Raw genomic sequence first — 15739 nt, 5'->3', positions numbered from 1 at the left:
AAGGGGGGATAGGATCTCAGCATGCATGGCTGCTGCCAAGATCAATCCCTTCCACCCTGGCCTGATCTGAACACAGTTCTCAAAATTCCCAACTCAGTGCCTGATGAGAGAATATATAAAAAAATATTTCTGGTTGACTGAGCAGTAGAACACTTTGGCAGGTTCATAATTTGGGTTGCTGACTTCTCTTTATCTCCTCAGTATGGCTAGAAATCTGTTGTCATTGCAGAAGACAATTCTGGAAGGGAAGCAGTAAGGGACTTTCAAATAAGCATACGCAAGATGAATGTCATAGGGCACAATCCTAACCAGGTCTACGCAGAAGTAAGTCCTATTTAGTTCAATGAGGCTTACTCTCAGGAAAGCGTGGTTAGGATTGCAGCCATAGTGTGTGAAAACAGCACATTTGAAGGCTAATGTGGTGAGGGTTAGAGCCCTAAACAAGGGCTGGGAGGACCTGAGTGCAAATCCCTTTACAGCCTGCTGGGTGACATTACGTTGAACCTCTCATAATTCTAGCCTACCTGTGTGTCCAATCCAATTTTTCAGTGCTGGCGCAGTTGTGCCAGAAGGGCGTGCGCCGCAGCTGCATCCTGTGGTGGAGGGGCAGTCACTGGGGTCTTCTCAAGGTATGGGAACATGGGCTGCATTGTGGTGACACTGGAGCTGGAAAGTTGGCTTGGGTGAGGCCCTGTGTCGGTTTATACAAGGGGTGTGTGTGTGTGAAGTCAACAGAAAGCCTCGCCTCTGATGCAACACTGTTGCGATGAAGGGAAACCTGCCCGTCGGGGTACTGACTCAGCAGACGCTGCGTTTGGAAACGGAACGCTGGCAGCAGCAGGAATGGAAAGCGAAAGTGTCCTCTTATAAAAGACGCCTGCGCGGTGTCCAAAGAGGAGTCCCAGGCGCCGGCTGCACAGACCTGCGAATAGGAATTCCTCTGGAGAGCAAAGTGCGAGGAGGTAGGGATCGCGTGCGCCCGCAGCCTTCGCCTTCCCGACGTGCAGGCGCAGACCTTGCCCTGCAGTGCTAGCAGCAGCGGGCAGAAGCCATGGAAGCGGCCGCGCCTGCCTGCTCCCGCGACGAGAGCATCCTGTACCTGATCGGCTGCTTCCGAGAGCGGATCAAGAGGAACCTGGTGGTGACCCGCGTGCTGGACCTGATGCCTTCGCTGAGCTACGACGTGCGGGACCGCCTGCGAGCGGCGGAGCGGGAGAAGGGCGGCGTGGCGGCGGCCGAGCTGCTGCTGCGCGCCCTGGAGGACCCCCTGCGGCGCCCGCCGGGCTTGTGCCAGGAATTCCAGCAGGCGCTGGCGCAGGGGGGCTTCGCGGCCGCCGGCTACGTGGACCCCAGCCTGAGCGAGCTGCCCTCGCCCTCTCTGGAGGCGGCCAACGACGGGGGCGCCTGCCTGGTGCAGCTCTTCTTCCCGCAGCTCCTGGAGCTGCTGGCTGCCGTCCAGGTCGCGGACGCGTGTCTGCGAAGGGGGCTTCTCGACGAGGAGGACGTGGAGCGGGTAGGTGTCGCCCTCCGTCCCCAAACCGCGTTCCTCCCCTGCTGAGAAGGGGGAGTGGGGCAAAAACGCCCCCAGGCTGAGTCCTTGGGGCTCGCTCAGCTCACACCCCTTTCAGTTAAAACAAAACATAAAAGTAACGTGGGAACCTGGCAGGTGCTCACATTGGGTGGCCAACCTTGAAAGTTACAACTTGGGGGGATCGTGGCCCCAGCACAGCTTGGGGCAGAGCCCAGATGGGGATGGAGAGTCTGACTGAGTCAGGAGTGGGGAACAAGGCTGCCTACTGCAGTGGTTCCCAAACTCCTAGAGGGCAGTTGGGAACCAGGTATTTGCCTGGGTGGGGATGAAGGTGGAGAGGGGGGCGGCAGCAGTGTCACAGTGATTGCAGCACTGCTGCCGCCAAAGGGCTTCTTCTTACCTTGAGGTCAGAGCTGGTCTCCTGCAGGGTCCTGGAGACTTGCAGCCCCCTCTGATGTCCTTAGAGCAGTGGTTCTCACACATTTAGCGCTAGGGCCCACTTTTTAGATTGAGAATCTGTCGGGACCCACCAGAAGTGACATCATCAAGCAGGAACATTTTTAACACTCCTAGGCTGCAATCCTACCCACACTTACCCAGGAGTAAGTCCCATTGACTATCATTGTTAAAAGAATGTACATAGTAGCTTGTTAAAAGTACAGGTCTGTAACATTTCCCCAAATGCAGTCACATACTACAGTAGCATCAAGTCTAATATATTAAAAATAAAATATTGAAATGAATGGGGTACCACCTGAAATTGGCTCGCGAACCACCTAGTAGGGTCCCGACCCACAGTTTGAGAAACACTGCCTTAGAGGCTTCTGTAAATAGCCCTTCTCTCCTAATAGCAGCTATTTCCAGTTTTCACAGGAAAATCTGCCCCCAAGGTGCAGATAAGTCACCTGGCAGCAGCAGTACTACAATCACTGCAGCACTGTAGCTGCCACTGGAACAGGGCCACTCCCCTTAAGGGGAAATGTCCCACCAGGGGAACCGGAAGTTTTGTGATGGCACAAAGCTTTTCCAGATGTTGGCGTCCACAGGTAATTGTGAAGAGCTCCAGAAGGATCTCTCCAAACTAGGGGAATGGGCAGCAAAATGGCAGATGTACTTCAGTGTAAGTAAGTGTAAAGTGATGCACATGGGGGCAAGTCATCGAAATTTCATATATACAGGTGAGCGTTGCTTAGCAACGGCCTGCATATACAACAACCACTGCTGGTCCCTGTTCACACATCCTCAGCCTCCAAAGCTGAGGGGAGCCATGTGCCCTTCACCTCTGGAAGCTTTTCTGAACCTTGGAGAGGCAGTGCGCATTTGAACACTACCTCTCTGAGGCTCAGACTGGCTGTTTTGGCCAAAAACACATGACTTCCGGCCTGAAACTGGCATTCTGAGCCTCAGAGAGGCAGTGTACGGATGTGCAGTGCCTCTCCAAGGCTCAGAACAACCTGGATGAAAGGGGAGCATGGTTCCCCTCGTCTTTCGGAAGCTTCGCATAGCATCAAGCCCTGTTGCTAAGCGATGCATGACTGTATAGGCTAATGGGTTCTGAGATGTCTGTGACAAATCAGGAAAGACATCTTGGGGTGCTGGTGGCCAGCTCAGTGAAAGATTTGACCCAGTGTGTGTGCTGGCTGTAAAGGCCGATTTCATGCCTGAGATCATTAAAAAAAGGGGTTGAAACTAAAACGACCAATGTTATTAGGCTGTTGGTATAAATGGATGGTAAAGCTATCTAGAGTATTGTGCCTAGTTCTGGCCACCACATCTCAAAAAGAATACGTTGGAACTGGAAAAGGTGCAGAAGAAAGCAACCAAAATGATTGCTGGGCTGGGGGTCTTCCCTTATGAGGAAAGGCTCCACCATTTGGGGCTCTTCAGTCTAAAAAAAGGTGCCTGAGACATATAATATTCTGCATGGGATGTATAGAGGGATGCTCTTTTATCTCTCACCCCACATCAGAACCAATGGGCATCTACTAAAACTGAGTGTTGGGAGAGTTAGAATGGACAATGCATCCAGATACAAAAATAAAATAATTTTTTTAAAAAGCACCCGTGTATATAGAACAGCAATTTTCAACCTTTTTCATTTCATGGCACACTAACAAGGCACTAAAGTTGTCAAAGCACACCATCAGGTTTTTGACAATTGACAAGGCACAGCATGCTGCTAATGAGGGGCTCACATTCTCCATTGGCCCTACTAATAAATGACCTTTACCCAAATTGCAGTGGCACACCTGTGGACCACTCATGGCACACCAGTGTGCCATGGCACAGTGGTTGAAAATGGCTGGTGTAGAATATTAGTCTGCCGCAAATCAGGTTTTTAAGTACTGTAGATATTCAACTATAGTATGGAAAATTTTTGCCAAGTAATCAAGCTTAAATTATCACCTTGCCATATCTTTGAGGTCAATCAGAGCGCAGAGCTTTTCAACTCTGAAAAGTTTCATTTCTTGCTATAGTGGCAGGCACCACTTGCTTATTAGAGTAATGCAGAGATCATTAGAGGGCTGTTAGTTTCTATGGTAACCTCTCTGGGAAATTCCAGCCAAAGTTAACCTTTTATTCTCCTCCAGAGGAAATGCTCAAGGCTTCAATTGAAGTCAACCTCTTTCCCTTTTGCAAATGCTTGCATTTGGCAGAGGTCTGTTTTTTTTCAACACCAGGATGTCATTCTCCTTTCCATTTGAAACAAAGTCCCAGGCTACAACTCAGAGCACCATTACTTAAGAATAACATCCATGGAAAGCAGTGGGTCTACTTCTGATTAAAAAGGGTTATGCAACTGCACTTGCAGGTATATGCAGCTACACTTGCTCATCTCTCTGCTGTGAATTGAATTGCACACTCCCAGTTATGTGCTATAAGTTGTATGTTATATGTCGAGCTTCTGGCTTAACACACCAGGCACCTTAAAGGTAGATTTGATTCATGGTTCTCCTGCAGTGGTTCCCAGTCTTTTTCACTTGCATATCCCTTGGCAGCCCATTTCCATAAATTGTGTCCTTCATATTAGCAAAATGTTTGTAATTAATTATACAAGCCCTCATCTATATGAAAACCCAGACTTCATGTATTCAGCACAGTGTTTTCTCTTTTAATCTGTTTGAAGAACAGAAGACTCTGCCTTTGCACTGTTTTGTACACAGCACACAGAAGTGTGCTGAGAAATTCTGGGTGATTGATCACTTTCCATATTATGTTTCAGTTTTTTTTACTGTGCTGGTTTTCAATCACTGGTTCATAGATGAATTAATGACCAAAAACTAGCTATTGATGGGGCTTTCACAGTCAACTAGCTACCTCCCTTCCTGCCTTGCTGGGCCTTGCAAGGCATTCTGGAGCAGGACCTGCCTTTTTCTGCCATTATTCCATTCTTTTTCAAGTACCCCTAAAGGTCCTGTTGAATGACCCTGGGGGTACATGAACCCCAGGTTGGGAACTACTGTTTTACTGGTATGTTGCTTACAGTGCACTTACTCTGATAGTGTTTACAAAAAGGTGGTAAAGACCAGAATTTAAAAAGAATAAAAATGCATCATGATTAACAGTATTTAACATTTTCATGATCTTTTACTATGTTTTTAATAAATTAGAGACTGTACAGTTCTTAGGTAACAATTAGTGGTAGGTTATTTTTCAGGATCTGGCCTCGGGCAAAATCAGACAAAACTATAGTCAGACACCCCCTTAAGCTTAACTGCCGACTTATCCAAGGGACGTAGAAAATTCCATAATTTTTGGCTCAAAACCTGCCCTCAACTTACCTGTGAGATAGACTTATAGGTGAGACTAGCTGACAATCTCAGCATCATCAGCTTGCCTGTCCTTAGAATTCTGTGTCACAGACACCTTCAACAATAGGCATGTCAAAAAGTTACTTTTAAAGCAGAAATGGGTTAGCTTCAAGGATGAAATCATTTCTTACCTACTCTCACCCACCCTGTTTCCCTTACCTGTGTCTTCACAACCACCCTATAATGTGGCAGCCGGAGCAGGGCCGGCCTTAGGACCTGCAGGGCAAAACAGACAGAAGAGGCTGTCACAACTCCCCAAATAAGGCTTTGCAACCCCACTGGGGTCGCAATCCACAGAGTGAAGAACGCTGCTCTAAGAAAATATTGTTATTTCTACTTCACTGTAAAGCAGAAAAAGAAGAAATATATTCTTATTCTCCTTGTCTTATGCAAATATGTTACACAAATTTTATTTTAAAACATCCCCGCTCTTTCCTTTCTTTTCAACCAGGTTAGAGTTGAGCATGACAATAATGGGAATAGACAAGCAGTGAGAGAATTGCTGTGCAGAGTAGTACAGAAGAAACGGTGGTTCTCTGACTTTCTAGAAGCTCTCCGCCAGTCTGAGCATGAAAATGCTGCAGATGTCTTAAGTGGACAGAAAAATGGTAATGGTGTGATTTAATTATTTTCAGATCTAGTTATTCTCTAGTATGTGTTTGAACATATGGAGTTTGCTTCTGTACGCAGTTTACAGTGGTACTGGGAAAGCAGAACTGCAGCAGGGATTGTATGCGTTTCAGTTCGGAAGAGCAAGAACATTACAATAAGTGGGGGACTGTTGCTGTAAGGTGCAGAAGATTACAGCACCTGAAATGCTAATTACAGCACCTGTAATGCTAATTACAGCATTAGCAGAAGATTTGGGCTATAAGCAGACTACTCTGGGCTCTATCTCATTCACTTTACTCCTTTTCAGTTATCCAGACTTAACCTGGATAGCGAGATAAGGGATGCCTAGCTGCACACTCCACACTGATACATTCTGTGGTTACACACCCTGCTTTCCAGAGTTCAGTGCTTGTCTGTGGAGACTTGTCTGTGAGTGTGTCTGTTTGTGTTCTAGAACCCAGCTGGGCCAGAATTCTGGAACACAGGAGAACCTTTCCCCAGAAGTAGTGCATTACTCTGCATAGACAAACACCAAATACTTCAAGAGCAGCGGTATGGCACATTGACATGGGGGGGAGCATGACTAGCAGGTGGATTCCCATTCCTCCTTTACCCAGTTTCAGGCTGAATGTGTGAAAAGAACATTTGTTGTTCCCAAAAATATATAATATACCTCTTCCTATGTTTTCCTTTGTATTATGACCTCCTGCCCCCAGTTGTGTCCTGGCCACTAGGTATCATGTGACTGCCCATTGTCACTAGTTGGCCATCAGAGACAACACAACTAGGTGTGCCATCCTTGCCACAGTATACTAAAACACACACAAACACACACACACACACACACAAACACACACACATTCTATCTTGCTCCATCATGTGTAGGGCTTCCTATTTTATTCAAAGGGACCACACAATGAAAGAGCACAAAATCTTGTTAAAGAAAACTCAGGGTGAAGCTTATCCTAAATTTACTATATCCACCATTGTATACAACCTTTGAAATTCAATTTTTTGAACTCAGAGAATCTCACATGCACAAGTTTTCCCTCATGGGCACATAGCAGCTTCAAGGATTTTCACAGGGAAATGGCACAGAAGATGGCATGACCCCTTCGCTGCCCCCACCAATGTCATTGTCCCAATTTGAATTAGGGCCCTCACAGCTCCTCTTTTGTTTCTGTTTTATTCTCTTTTAAATGAATGGTGGTTCAAATTGCAGGTTTTCAACATCTTGTCTACTTTGCCCTTAAAGAGTATCTACGTACTTCCCAAATGTGGTCTCTTACTGATGTTCTTCTGCCCTGTGGCTGTTTTAAGCTCCCTGCTGCTTTTTCTGTTTTCTATTCTTCCAGATGCTGACCTTTGATTTAGAAGAAAAAAACATCTACTGTGCATTGTAACTTTTTTGAAATTTTATATAAATAGGATGTTGTGAAAATGGGATCTATGAAGAAGAGATTATGGAAACTGACAGATCACTTGCTTCTAAAGCTGTGGACGATTTGAAACAGGGAGCTGAGTTCAAGTGCATTGTGCCCAGTGAGATGAATGCCTCAGAAGAATCATTTGGAGATAATGTTTCAGGTGATATGTTAGTTGGTACCTTTCTCAAAACCTTTCATTTCATTAAATCCAACTATCAAACAGCACAATCCTATCTAACTACCCGTCCGTTTGATGCAGGTGCTCCACCAGAGCGCATGCTGCATCCTGTGCGGAGGTGGGCAGTCCCGGAGGTCTCCTTCAGGTAAGGGAACATTTATTCCCTTGCCCAGGAGTAAGCCTCCTGTGCTGTGGTGGGTCTATCCAGACCTGCACTAGCAGTTTTGCTGGTGTGAGTCCAAGTGGACCTGGGAAGGCAGATCAAGACCGGGAAGGAGGACACTGGCAACGCTGCTACTTCTGATACCTGCCCCTTGCCAGCGACAACACACCCCTCTCCCCATCCTGATTTCTGCCCCAATTCCTGTTGGGGCCCACCCTGTTTCTGCGCACCCACCCCCTCATGCCATCTTAGCAGTATCGAGGTTCCTTTGCAGGCGCCTGACATGTATCCACTTGCCACTTGCAGTAGCAGCCCAGCTATACAGAATGGCGGATCATCCTTTGTGACTGCTGTAAAGCATGCTGCACTGCCAGGATGTGAGTTCTGGTGGCACAGGAGGCCCAAAGGATTGGACCCTAAAGTACAAATGATGAGTTGCTTACTTCTTTCTAGAGTACATCACTTCTGGTGGGTCCTGACAGATTCTCATTCTTAAAAAGTGGGTCTTAGTGCTAAAGGAGTGAGAACCACTGTTCTAGAGGATTTCCAAGATGTTAGAAAATTCAAGTCCTGTCTTCTTATCCTATTATTAATGTTAAGGGGAAAAAAAGAGAGCATGTTCTCACACATTCTTGGCCTCATTTCTACCTCACAGTCAGCAGCAATCTTCTCTGCTAGCTATGTCATGATATGAAGTTTCCTGGTACTGTCAGATCAAATTCTTCACTTAGCCCAGTTCTTGTTGACTTGGAAAGCCTGAAGCACTACCTATCAAACCACCACCTGGTCCTTTTAACAGGACGTTCAAAGAATGTGCTCTTTGCCTGAACTGTGGCCCCTCAACATGGGTCATGTTGCATTCTCACTGTACACAGCTACACAGCTCAACAATCATGTGTATAGTGCATATAGTGCATACATGGGTCAGTATGGTGAATGAAGCTTCTATGAGCAGTGGGGTGGGGTGAAGTGAGGTGGGACTGGGCTGAGAAGCAGGATGAAGAGGGGTGGTAGAAAAAGGAGCAATTTCACTTAATAGTTATAGTCATAGAAAATTCCATGATTTTTGGCTTAAAGCCTGCCCTCTACTTGTTTGTGAGATGGACATACTTGAGTGTCTACAGCAGTGGTTCTCATACACTTAGCACCAGGACCCACTTTTTAGAATGATAATTTGTCAGGACCCACTGGAAGTGATGTCATGACTGGAAGTGACGTCATCAAGCAGGAAAAATTTTAACGCTCCTAGGCTGCAATCCTACCCACACTTACCTAGGTAAGTCCCATTTACTATCATTGTTAAAAGAATGTACATAGTAGCTTGTTAAAAGTACAGGTCTGTAATATTTCCCCAAATGCAGTCACGTACCATGGTAGCATCAAGTCTTATATATTAAAAATAAAATATTGAAATGAATAGGAACCCACCTAAAATTGGCTCATGGCCCACCTCATGGTCCACCCAGTGTTTGAGAAACACTGGACAGTAAATGTAATGTGAATATGAGTTGTACAGTAATTCAAAGTGAAAGACAGGAAGTTGGTAGCTACCCTGTGTTCATTTGTCACATCCAAATTAGTTTGTTTATATAACTTCCTTTTTTACCTGAATCAGATCCTCAGAGCAGCTGTGACCTGATGATATAAAAGCAGTAAATCGGCAACTAAAACATAATAGAAACACAGCAGTTTTCAAAAAACCAGAAGTGACTTTTTAATGCCTTATAAGGCATTTTGAAAAAACTGGGCAAATGCACATGGTCTCTGCTGGACTCAGAAGACCTTCACCTCTAGATGGTGGGGGGCGTTCTCTTTTATTCATGGTCTCCCTTAACCCGGGGGGGGGGGCGGTTCTTTAATGGAACCCCCACAGATACTGGGGCATGTCTGTATTGTTGTATATGATCTTGGCAAAAAAAAAATACAGTACTCACTTTTTGCCAGCAGAGGGTGTACTTAGCTGTGAAATACAAGACATGCAATCCTGTAAATAAGTGAATGCATTTTGTTTTGCATTCTGTACTTTCAAAGTGCTAGGAAGTTCAAAAAGTGTCTGTCCACTGCAGTACCTTTAATAATAAGTTCCTAATTTCCAAAGGACAGGTTGAATCAATGGGGAACAAGCAGCCATGCAGAAAGCAGTAGTCCCTCAATAATCAGTCCAGCTTCCCAGTCTCAGAAGCACTTCTGCCTACTGAAAAACATCTTTGTTAATTTCCTCTTCTCTAAATTCAAACTGCGACAACTTTCTTTCAGCCCCCCATCCAGACAGGTGAGACTGTGACAGATTCTAGTATCTTGGAATCCTTTGTGAGAGTCATAGGCCACTAATCAAAGTGTTTTTTTACCTCCTATCAAATGACAGGCTGTACAGTAACCTGGAGAGGGAGGCTTTGCATAATGAAGGGGCATGGTTAAAACGGATATATAGTCAGGATAGGCAGCTAGAGGCTCAGACTCTCTCAAAGTCTCTCTCAGCATAGACCCCAGTTCTAAGACTCCTGTATGCACAGTTCTGTCCATTATAACCTCTCAAACCTGCCCCTCCCCAGAAATGGGGATTTCAAATTGTGTTTCCTTAGTCCCATCTAATATTGTAACCACCTCACTGCATTGATTCTTAGCCATGGTGCTCTACTGCACATACGTGGTTGTTTTAAGGACAAACCACTCACTCTCAGTTGTAATATGGAGATAATAATATGTTACATGGTTGCTGTAAGATTACATCAACCCTTGACACTCTTTGCATGCTCAAACAGTACTATATAATAGTGGTTCCCAAACTTTTTAGCACTGGGAACCACTTTTTAAAATGACAGTATATCAGAACCCACCTTGGTTACCGGACTTTTAAAAAAGGAAATCTAAAAAGAAATATTTTTTTTATTTATTTATAAATAATAATAACCAGTTAAAAGACAAACATTTTTCTCCCTATAATACTGGTATTTATATACCACCTTTCTGGTCATCGGATTACTCCTCTGACTTTATTCAAGGAGGTTCACATAGGCAGGCTATCTCTAAACCCCCAAGGGGAATTTTACAGTAACAGAAAGGTTCTGTCTTTCAAGACAGATGGATCTTTCAGATGGATCTTTCACGGTCTGGTGAAAGACATGCTTTCTTTACACATGCTTGCAAACTGCTGGGGCTGAGCTCTTTGCAGAATAATTAGCAGCTACAGTATCTGATTTTTTTAATAGTCTTAGGGCTTGAAGCAGTTGTCTGATCTTTCCATCATCCTTTGGTGACCCACCAAAAATCAGGTGATGACCCACCAGTGGGTCCCGACCCACAGTTTGGGAACCATTGCTGTATAAGTGCTAAGTATTTTGAGCACTGTAGCGTGTAAAATGTTAATATGCTCTTGATTGAAACTGGCAAGTTTGAATTCCCTATAGCAGTGGTTCTCACGCATTTAGCACCAGGACCCACTTTTTCGAATGAGAATCTGTCAGGACCCACCAGGAGTTTTGTCATGACGAGAAGTGACATCATCAAGGAGGAAAACTTTTAGCAATCCTAGGCTGTAATCCTACTACACTTACCCAGGAGTTAGTCCCATTGACTATCATTGTTAAAAGCATCTTCATACTAGCCTGTAAAACGTACAGATCTGTGACATTTCCCCAAATGCAGTAACATACCATGGTAGTATCAAGTCTAATGTATTAAAAATAGTATACTGAAATGAATGGGGACCCAATGAAATTGGCTCATAACCCACCTAGTGGGTTCTGACCCACAGTTTGAGAAACACTGCTCTATAGGCCAGTAGGTGGCACTCTTCATATTTCTTGTAAGGCGAATAGCTTGGTCAATGAATGAATTTTCCTTAACTACTGGCTAATAGGATCCAGTCAGTAACAATGCCTCGTGCAGGCTCTGACCCTGCATTGTGTATTAGTAGCATTTGTTCATGAGAGGAGATCCCTATGTTTCTGCAAATGATGGTTTTCAAGGGTGTGTCCTAAGTATCAAGCAAGAATTTCAGATTCGCTAAAGCAGTGAATTGTACATTTTGTACAACTGTACAAAGAATTGTACATTTTGAGCATTTGGAGGTACCTTAGATTTGCTTTGGTGCTTATCTAGGAGGTGGTTTCTAGATCAGTGCAATTCATAGGTATTTCCTCTTGGTTTGATTTGCTAAAAAGGACATTATAGAGCAAGTGGGTCTGTTTTGATGTGTCAGATTATGGGGTGCCCATCCAAGGCCAAAACAACAGTGAGTCATGAAATATTTAGACGTGTGTTTGTGTGTTTTCTCTGGCAGAAGCTGATGTCAGTTTGCTAGATGCAAATATCAGCGATGCAAGTGAAAGCTTTGGACAGGTTGGAGGTGATTCAGGTATGACTTCTTCTTTGTACTCCAGCAAGCATGAAATAAGATCCAGAAGCAACTGATTACTGCTGCTGAAGCTGAGATTCCATGTGCCCAACTGAAGAACCCCAGTGTGGGAAAATGAATGCTGGTGCACTGTTTTTGTTGTTGTTGGTTGTACTATCAGCAGCCATAATTAAGGGCGCAATCCTGAGTCACACGTAGGCCCAGGAGGGTCACCAGGTTTGCGTCTCCTCAAGAGTCGGCTGGGCTGGTACCTGGAGGCGTGCCAGCCCACGGAGGCTGAATTCAGCCTCCGCTCCAACAGAGGGAGTGAGCCTTGCATCAGCCGAGATCGACTGACACAAGGCTCTGTGGAGGGTGGGGAGGAGACGGGAGGGAGCCGTTTCAGGGCGGATCATGGGCGGCCATGGGCCAGGAGGTAGGGAGTGGGAGGTGGGGCTGGAATCCAGCTGTTATGCCGGATCCTAGCCCCCATACCCAAGCAGCGCGAAGTGACTTGAAACCATTCTACTCTCCTTGGATTTGTGCCACCTCAGGAGGTGGGACCCATTGGGGTTGCAGTGGCTTAACCTGGGATAAGGGGAAGAGTTTCCCCTTATCTTCAACTGAGCTACTTTGCAGCCCTATCCTGCGCTGGATACAGCGCAAGCCTCTTGGCTTGCCTGTTCCAGCGCAAGATAGGATTGTGCTTTAAGACACCTAAAAGGCTATTATTAATCTGCTTCAAATTCCACCTCTCTCCAGCCTCTATACTAAATGTTCGATGAGTTACTTCTCTTCTGTTGTTACTTTTTAAAATTTGTTGTGTCATTTTTGTCTGTGCTTCCTACAAGAAGTTCAAGGTGACACACATAATTTCCCACATCTATTTAATCCTCACCACATTCCTGTGATGTTGGTTAGACCGAAAGAGAATGAGTAAGGTCACTCAGTGAGTTTCAGGGTGAATCTGATCCTGGTCACCATGATCTTAGTCTAACAAGGTAACTGCTATGTCACACCAGCACACAGGCTCTTCCTTCACCCTGCCCTGTTTAGATGGAGCTGTTCCAGATAATTGTGTCCCCTGGTATTCATGGGGGATATGTTCCTGCCTCCCTGTGGATACCAGAAACCACAGATAGGGGAACCCTATCTCTGCAGTTCCCCACATCTCTCATGCATCCACCACACTTTTGTTTAGCTTTCCCTCAAAGCGATAACATGTCTTGCTTGAATAAACACTATGCAGCCAGTGAGTCTCAAAGACAGATGACCTGCACACAGATGCCTGCACACATCCGCAATCTTTGCAGTCCTGGCAGGCATAGAAGATGGTGTTTTATGGTCACAAGTTGTGCAGCTTCGGTCTACAGCTAAATCTGCCTGTTGGAAAAATGTGACGATGTTGAGGGAAATGGTACTACTCGTGTTTTTTCATCTCATGTTGTATCCTTTTGTTTCTCACATCTGCAGATGATGCTGACGATGTGGAGAAAAGAGCGTCACCTGAACCAGCACTGAAACTCAGAGACTACCAAATGGAAGTGGCAAAACCAGCTCTGGAAGGGAAGAATATTATCCTGTGCCTCCCGACAGGCAGCGGCAAGACTCGAGTGGCAGTTTACATTGCCAAAAACCATTTGGATAGGAAGAATGAAGCAAAGGAGCATGGGAAAGTTATAGTGCTTGTCAACAAGGTGTGCTATTAGGTGGATTGCTGAAGGTGGGAGGGAAAGGCCAAAATAAGTCAAATAGAAAAAAATGATATCAAGAATAAAGTATCCAATAAGTTAAAATGCAGCAACACATTAAGGGCCCAATCCTATCCCCTCCCAGTGCCAGCACTGAGCTCCAGCACTTGCACAACATGCCATAAAGCATGTTTATGGCACCAGGAGAGCAAGGAGCACTGGCACTGGGTCCAGCACTGGGAAGGCAAAGCTGGCAGAGCACCACTGGTAAGGCTTACCGCCAGGCAGTGGTGTGGGGTTTCTGGGCAGATGTTCCAGGGTGTGGGGAGGGCGGGGCAGGAACTGGAGAGGAAGGGGGTAGGACTGGTGGAGTGCCAGAAGGCTGAAAAGCCCAACACAGAGCTCCCCCAGTCTGCGCCAGCAATATCGTTGGCACAAACTGGAGGGGACCCATTGCAGCCCCTGTGCCCTTGCGTGGGGGAAGAGGACAAGTCCCCTTCCCTCAAGGAGACCTCTGGCAGCCCCAGTTGTGTCACTGGATGCTGTACCTGTTGCAACCGCCAGGGATAGGATTGGGCTGTAAACGTAGATGCAGTCAGATCAACATGCTGATAAAAAAAGATTGTAAAAAAGCCAAAATGTAGCAAAGAGGCCTTTAAGCTCCAATATAAAATAGTCAAAGAGGGACCCAAGTTGAACCTTTCTGGAGGGAAAGCTCTGCAACTGAGGCACTACCACTGAAAAAAAAAACCCAATGCCTGGTACCTGCCAGCCAGATTATGCCCCAGACACAGGATCTCAGTTGGCTGGCTTTATATGGGAGGCATCCATGCTTAACCCTCCATGGTGCATTGGGATTTTTTGTGTGTACTTGGAGTGTATCAAAGCAAATTATTATGGCATATTTTTAATTGTCTCCTGTTTTTTTAGGTGCCTTTGGTGGAACAGCATTTCCGAAAAGAACTGCAGCCCTTCCTGAAGCATTGTTATCAAGTGATTGGGCTTAGTGGTTCATCTCAACTAAAAATTTCATTCACTGAAGTTGTCAAGAAGCATGATGTCATCGTCTGCACTGCTCAGATCCTTGAGAATGCCTTGCTGAATGCAGACACAGACGAAGAAGAAGGAGTCCAGTTGTCAGGCATGAATTTTGCTCTGAATTTGTTGCTTTATGGCTCTCAGAGGTTGAAGTGTAGCTTCGTTCTGAAGAATGGCAACATGCGATTAGCATTGTGGGGGGTGCTCAGAGTGTTTTCAAAGAAACAACTTCCTTGTTAGGCATGTAAATATAGCAAATGGACATCTTCCATATCCTGACTTCAGGCTATGGAAATAAAGACACTCCCATATCTGACACCATGACATGGATCATGATATTAAGAAACGTTGGACTGTTGAAAATTAAGGACAGGCATGACATATTTTCTCATGAGTGGTCACATAGATAAGTCCTTCCTGCCTTATGATCTCATGTAAACACAAGAGTGCAGAAGTAATGCTTTGGGAACTACATTTGGTTCTAGTTTTTTTTTCCACTCTCACATATCCATGGCTGACCAGAAAGCAAAGTAGGGTTGAATCTTTTTCTAGCTTCCTTCATACAAGAGGAGAGAATTGCCAGTCAGACAAAGAAAATGCTAAGGCTGGATATGTGGAGGGGGGGAGGCAGCCCAATCCAAATAGTGACTTGTTGTTGGCGCAGATCCCCTTGCCACCAGCAGCCTCCCAACCTATGTAGGATACGGTGCAGGCCACTGCAACCTGGTTGTTCTGGCGCAGGTTAGGATTGCTTCCTAAGTGTCACAGTTTGGCCCAAGATGTGGTGAGGGCTGTTAAATAGAACAAAATAATTATCCTGAGGGTACCTATCAGTGTCTTTCTTTACTCATATGTTTTTGAATTTTTAATATGAAATTAATGTACAGTCGTGCACCACTTAACGACGGGGATGTGGACTGGCATCCCCATCGTCAAGTGGGGCTTGATGTG

At 45.5% G+C, this 15739-nt stretch overlaps 1 protein-coding gene across 1 annotated transcript in view; it reads left to right on the top strand.

Moving 5' to 3' along the window:
• The first annotated feature begins 888 nt into the window (after positions 1-888).
• IFIH1 (interferon induced with helicase C domain 1) overlaps positions 889-15739 on the top strand; it is a 31476-nt gene continuing 16625 nt past the window's right edge. The window contains exons 1-6 of the mRNA XM_066612095.1: positions 889-1513; positions 5795-5951; positions 7384-7542; positions 12006-12080; positions 13533-13756; positions 14681-14891. Of these exons, the coding sequence (XP_066468192.1) occupies positions 1052-1513; positions 5795-5951; positions 7384-7542; positions 12006-12080; positions 13533-13756; positions 14681-14891 (1288 nt within the window). The 5' untranslated portion in view covers positions 889-1051. The remainder of the gene's footprint in view (positions 1514-5794; positions 5952-7383; positions 7543-12005; positions 12081-13532; positions 13757-14680; positions 14892-15739) is intronic.

The sequence above is a fragment of the Tiliqua scincoides genome, chromosome 1 (assembly GCF_035046505.1).
Source record: "Tiliqua scincoides isolate rTilSci1 chromosome 1, rTilSci1.hap2, whole genome shotgun sequence".
Taxonomy (NCBI): domain Eukaryota; kingdom Metazoa; phylum Chordata; class Lepidosauria; order Squamata; family Scincidae; genus Tiliqua; species Tiliqua scincoides.
This window is presented reverse-complemented; position numbering and strand designations above follow the sequence as displayed.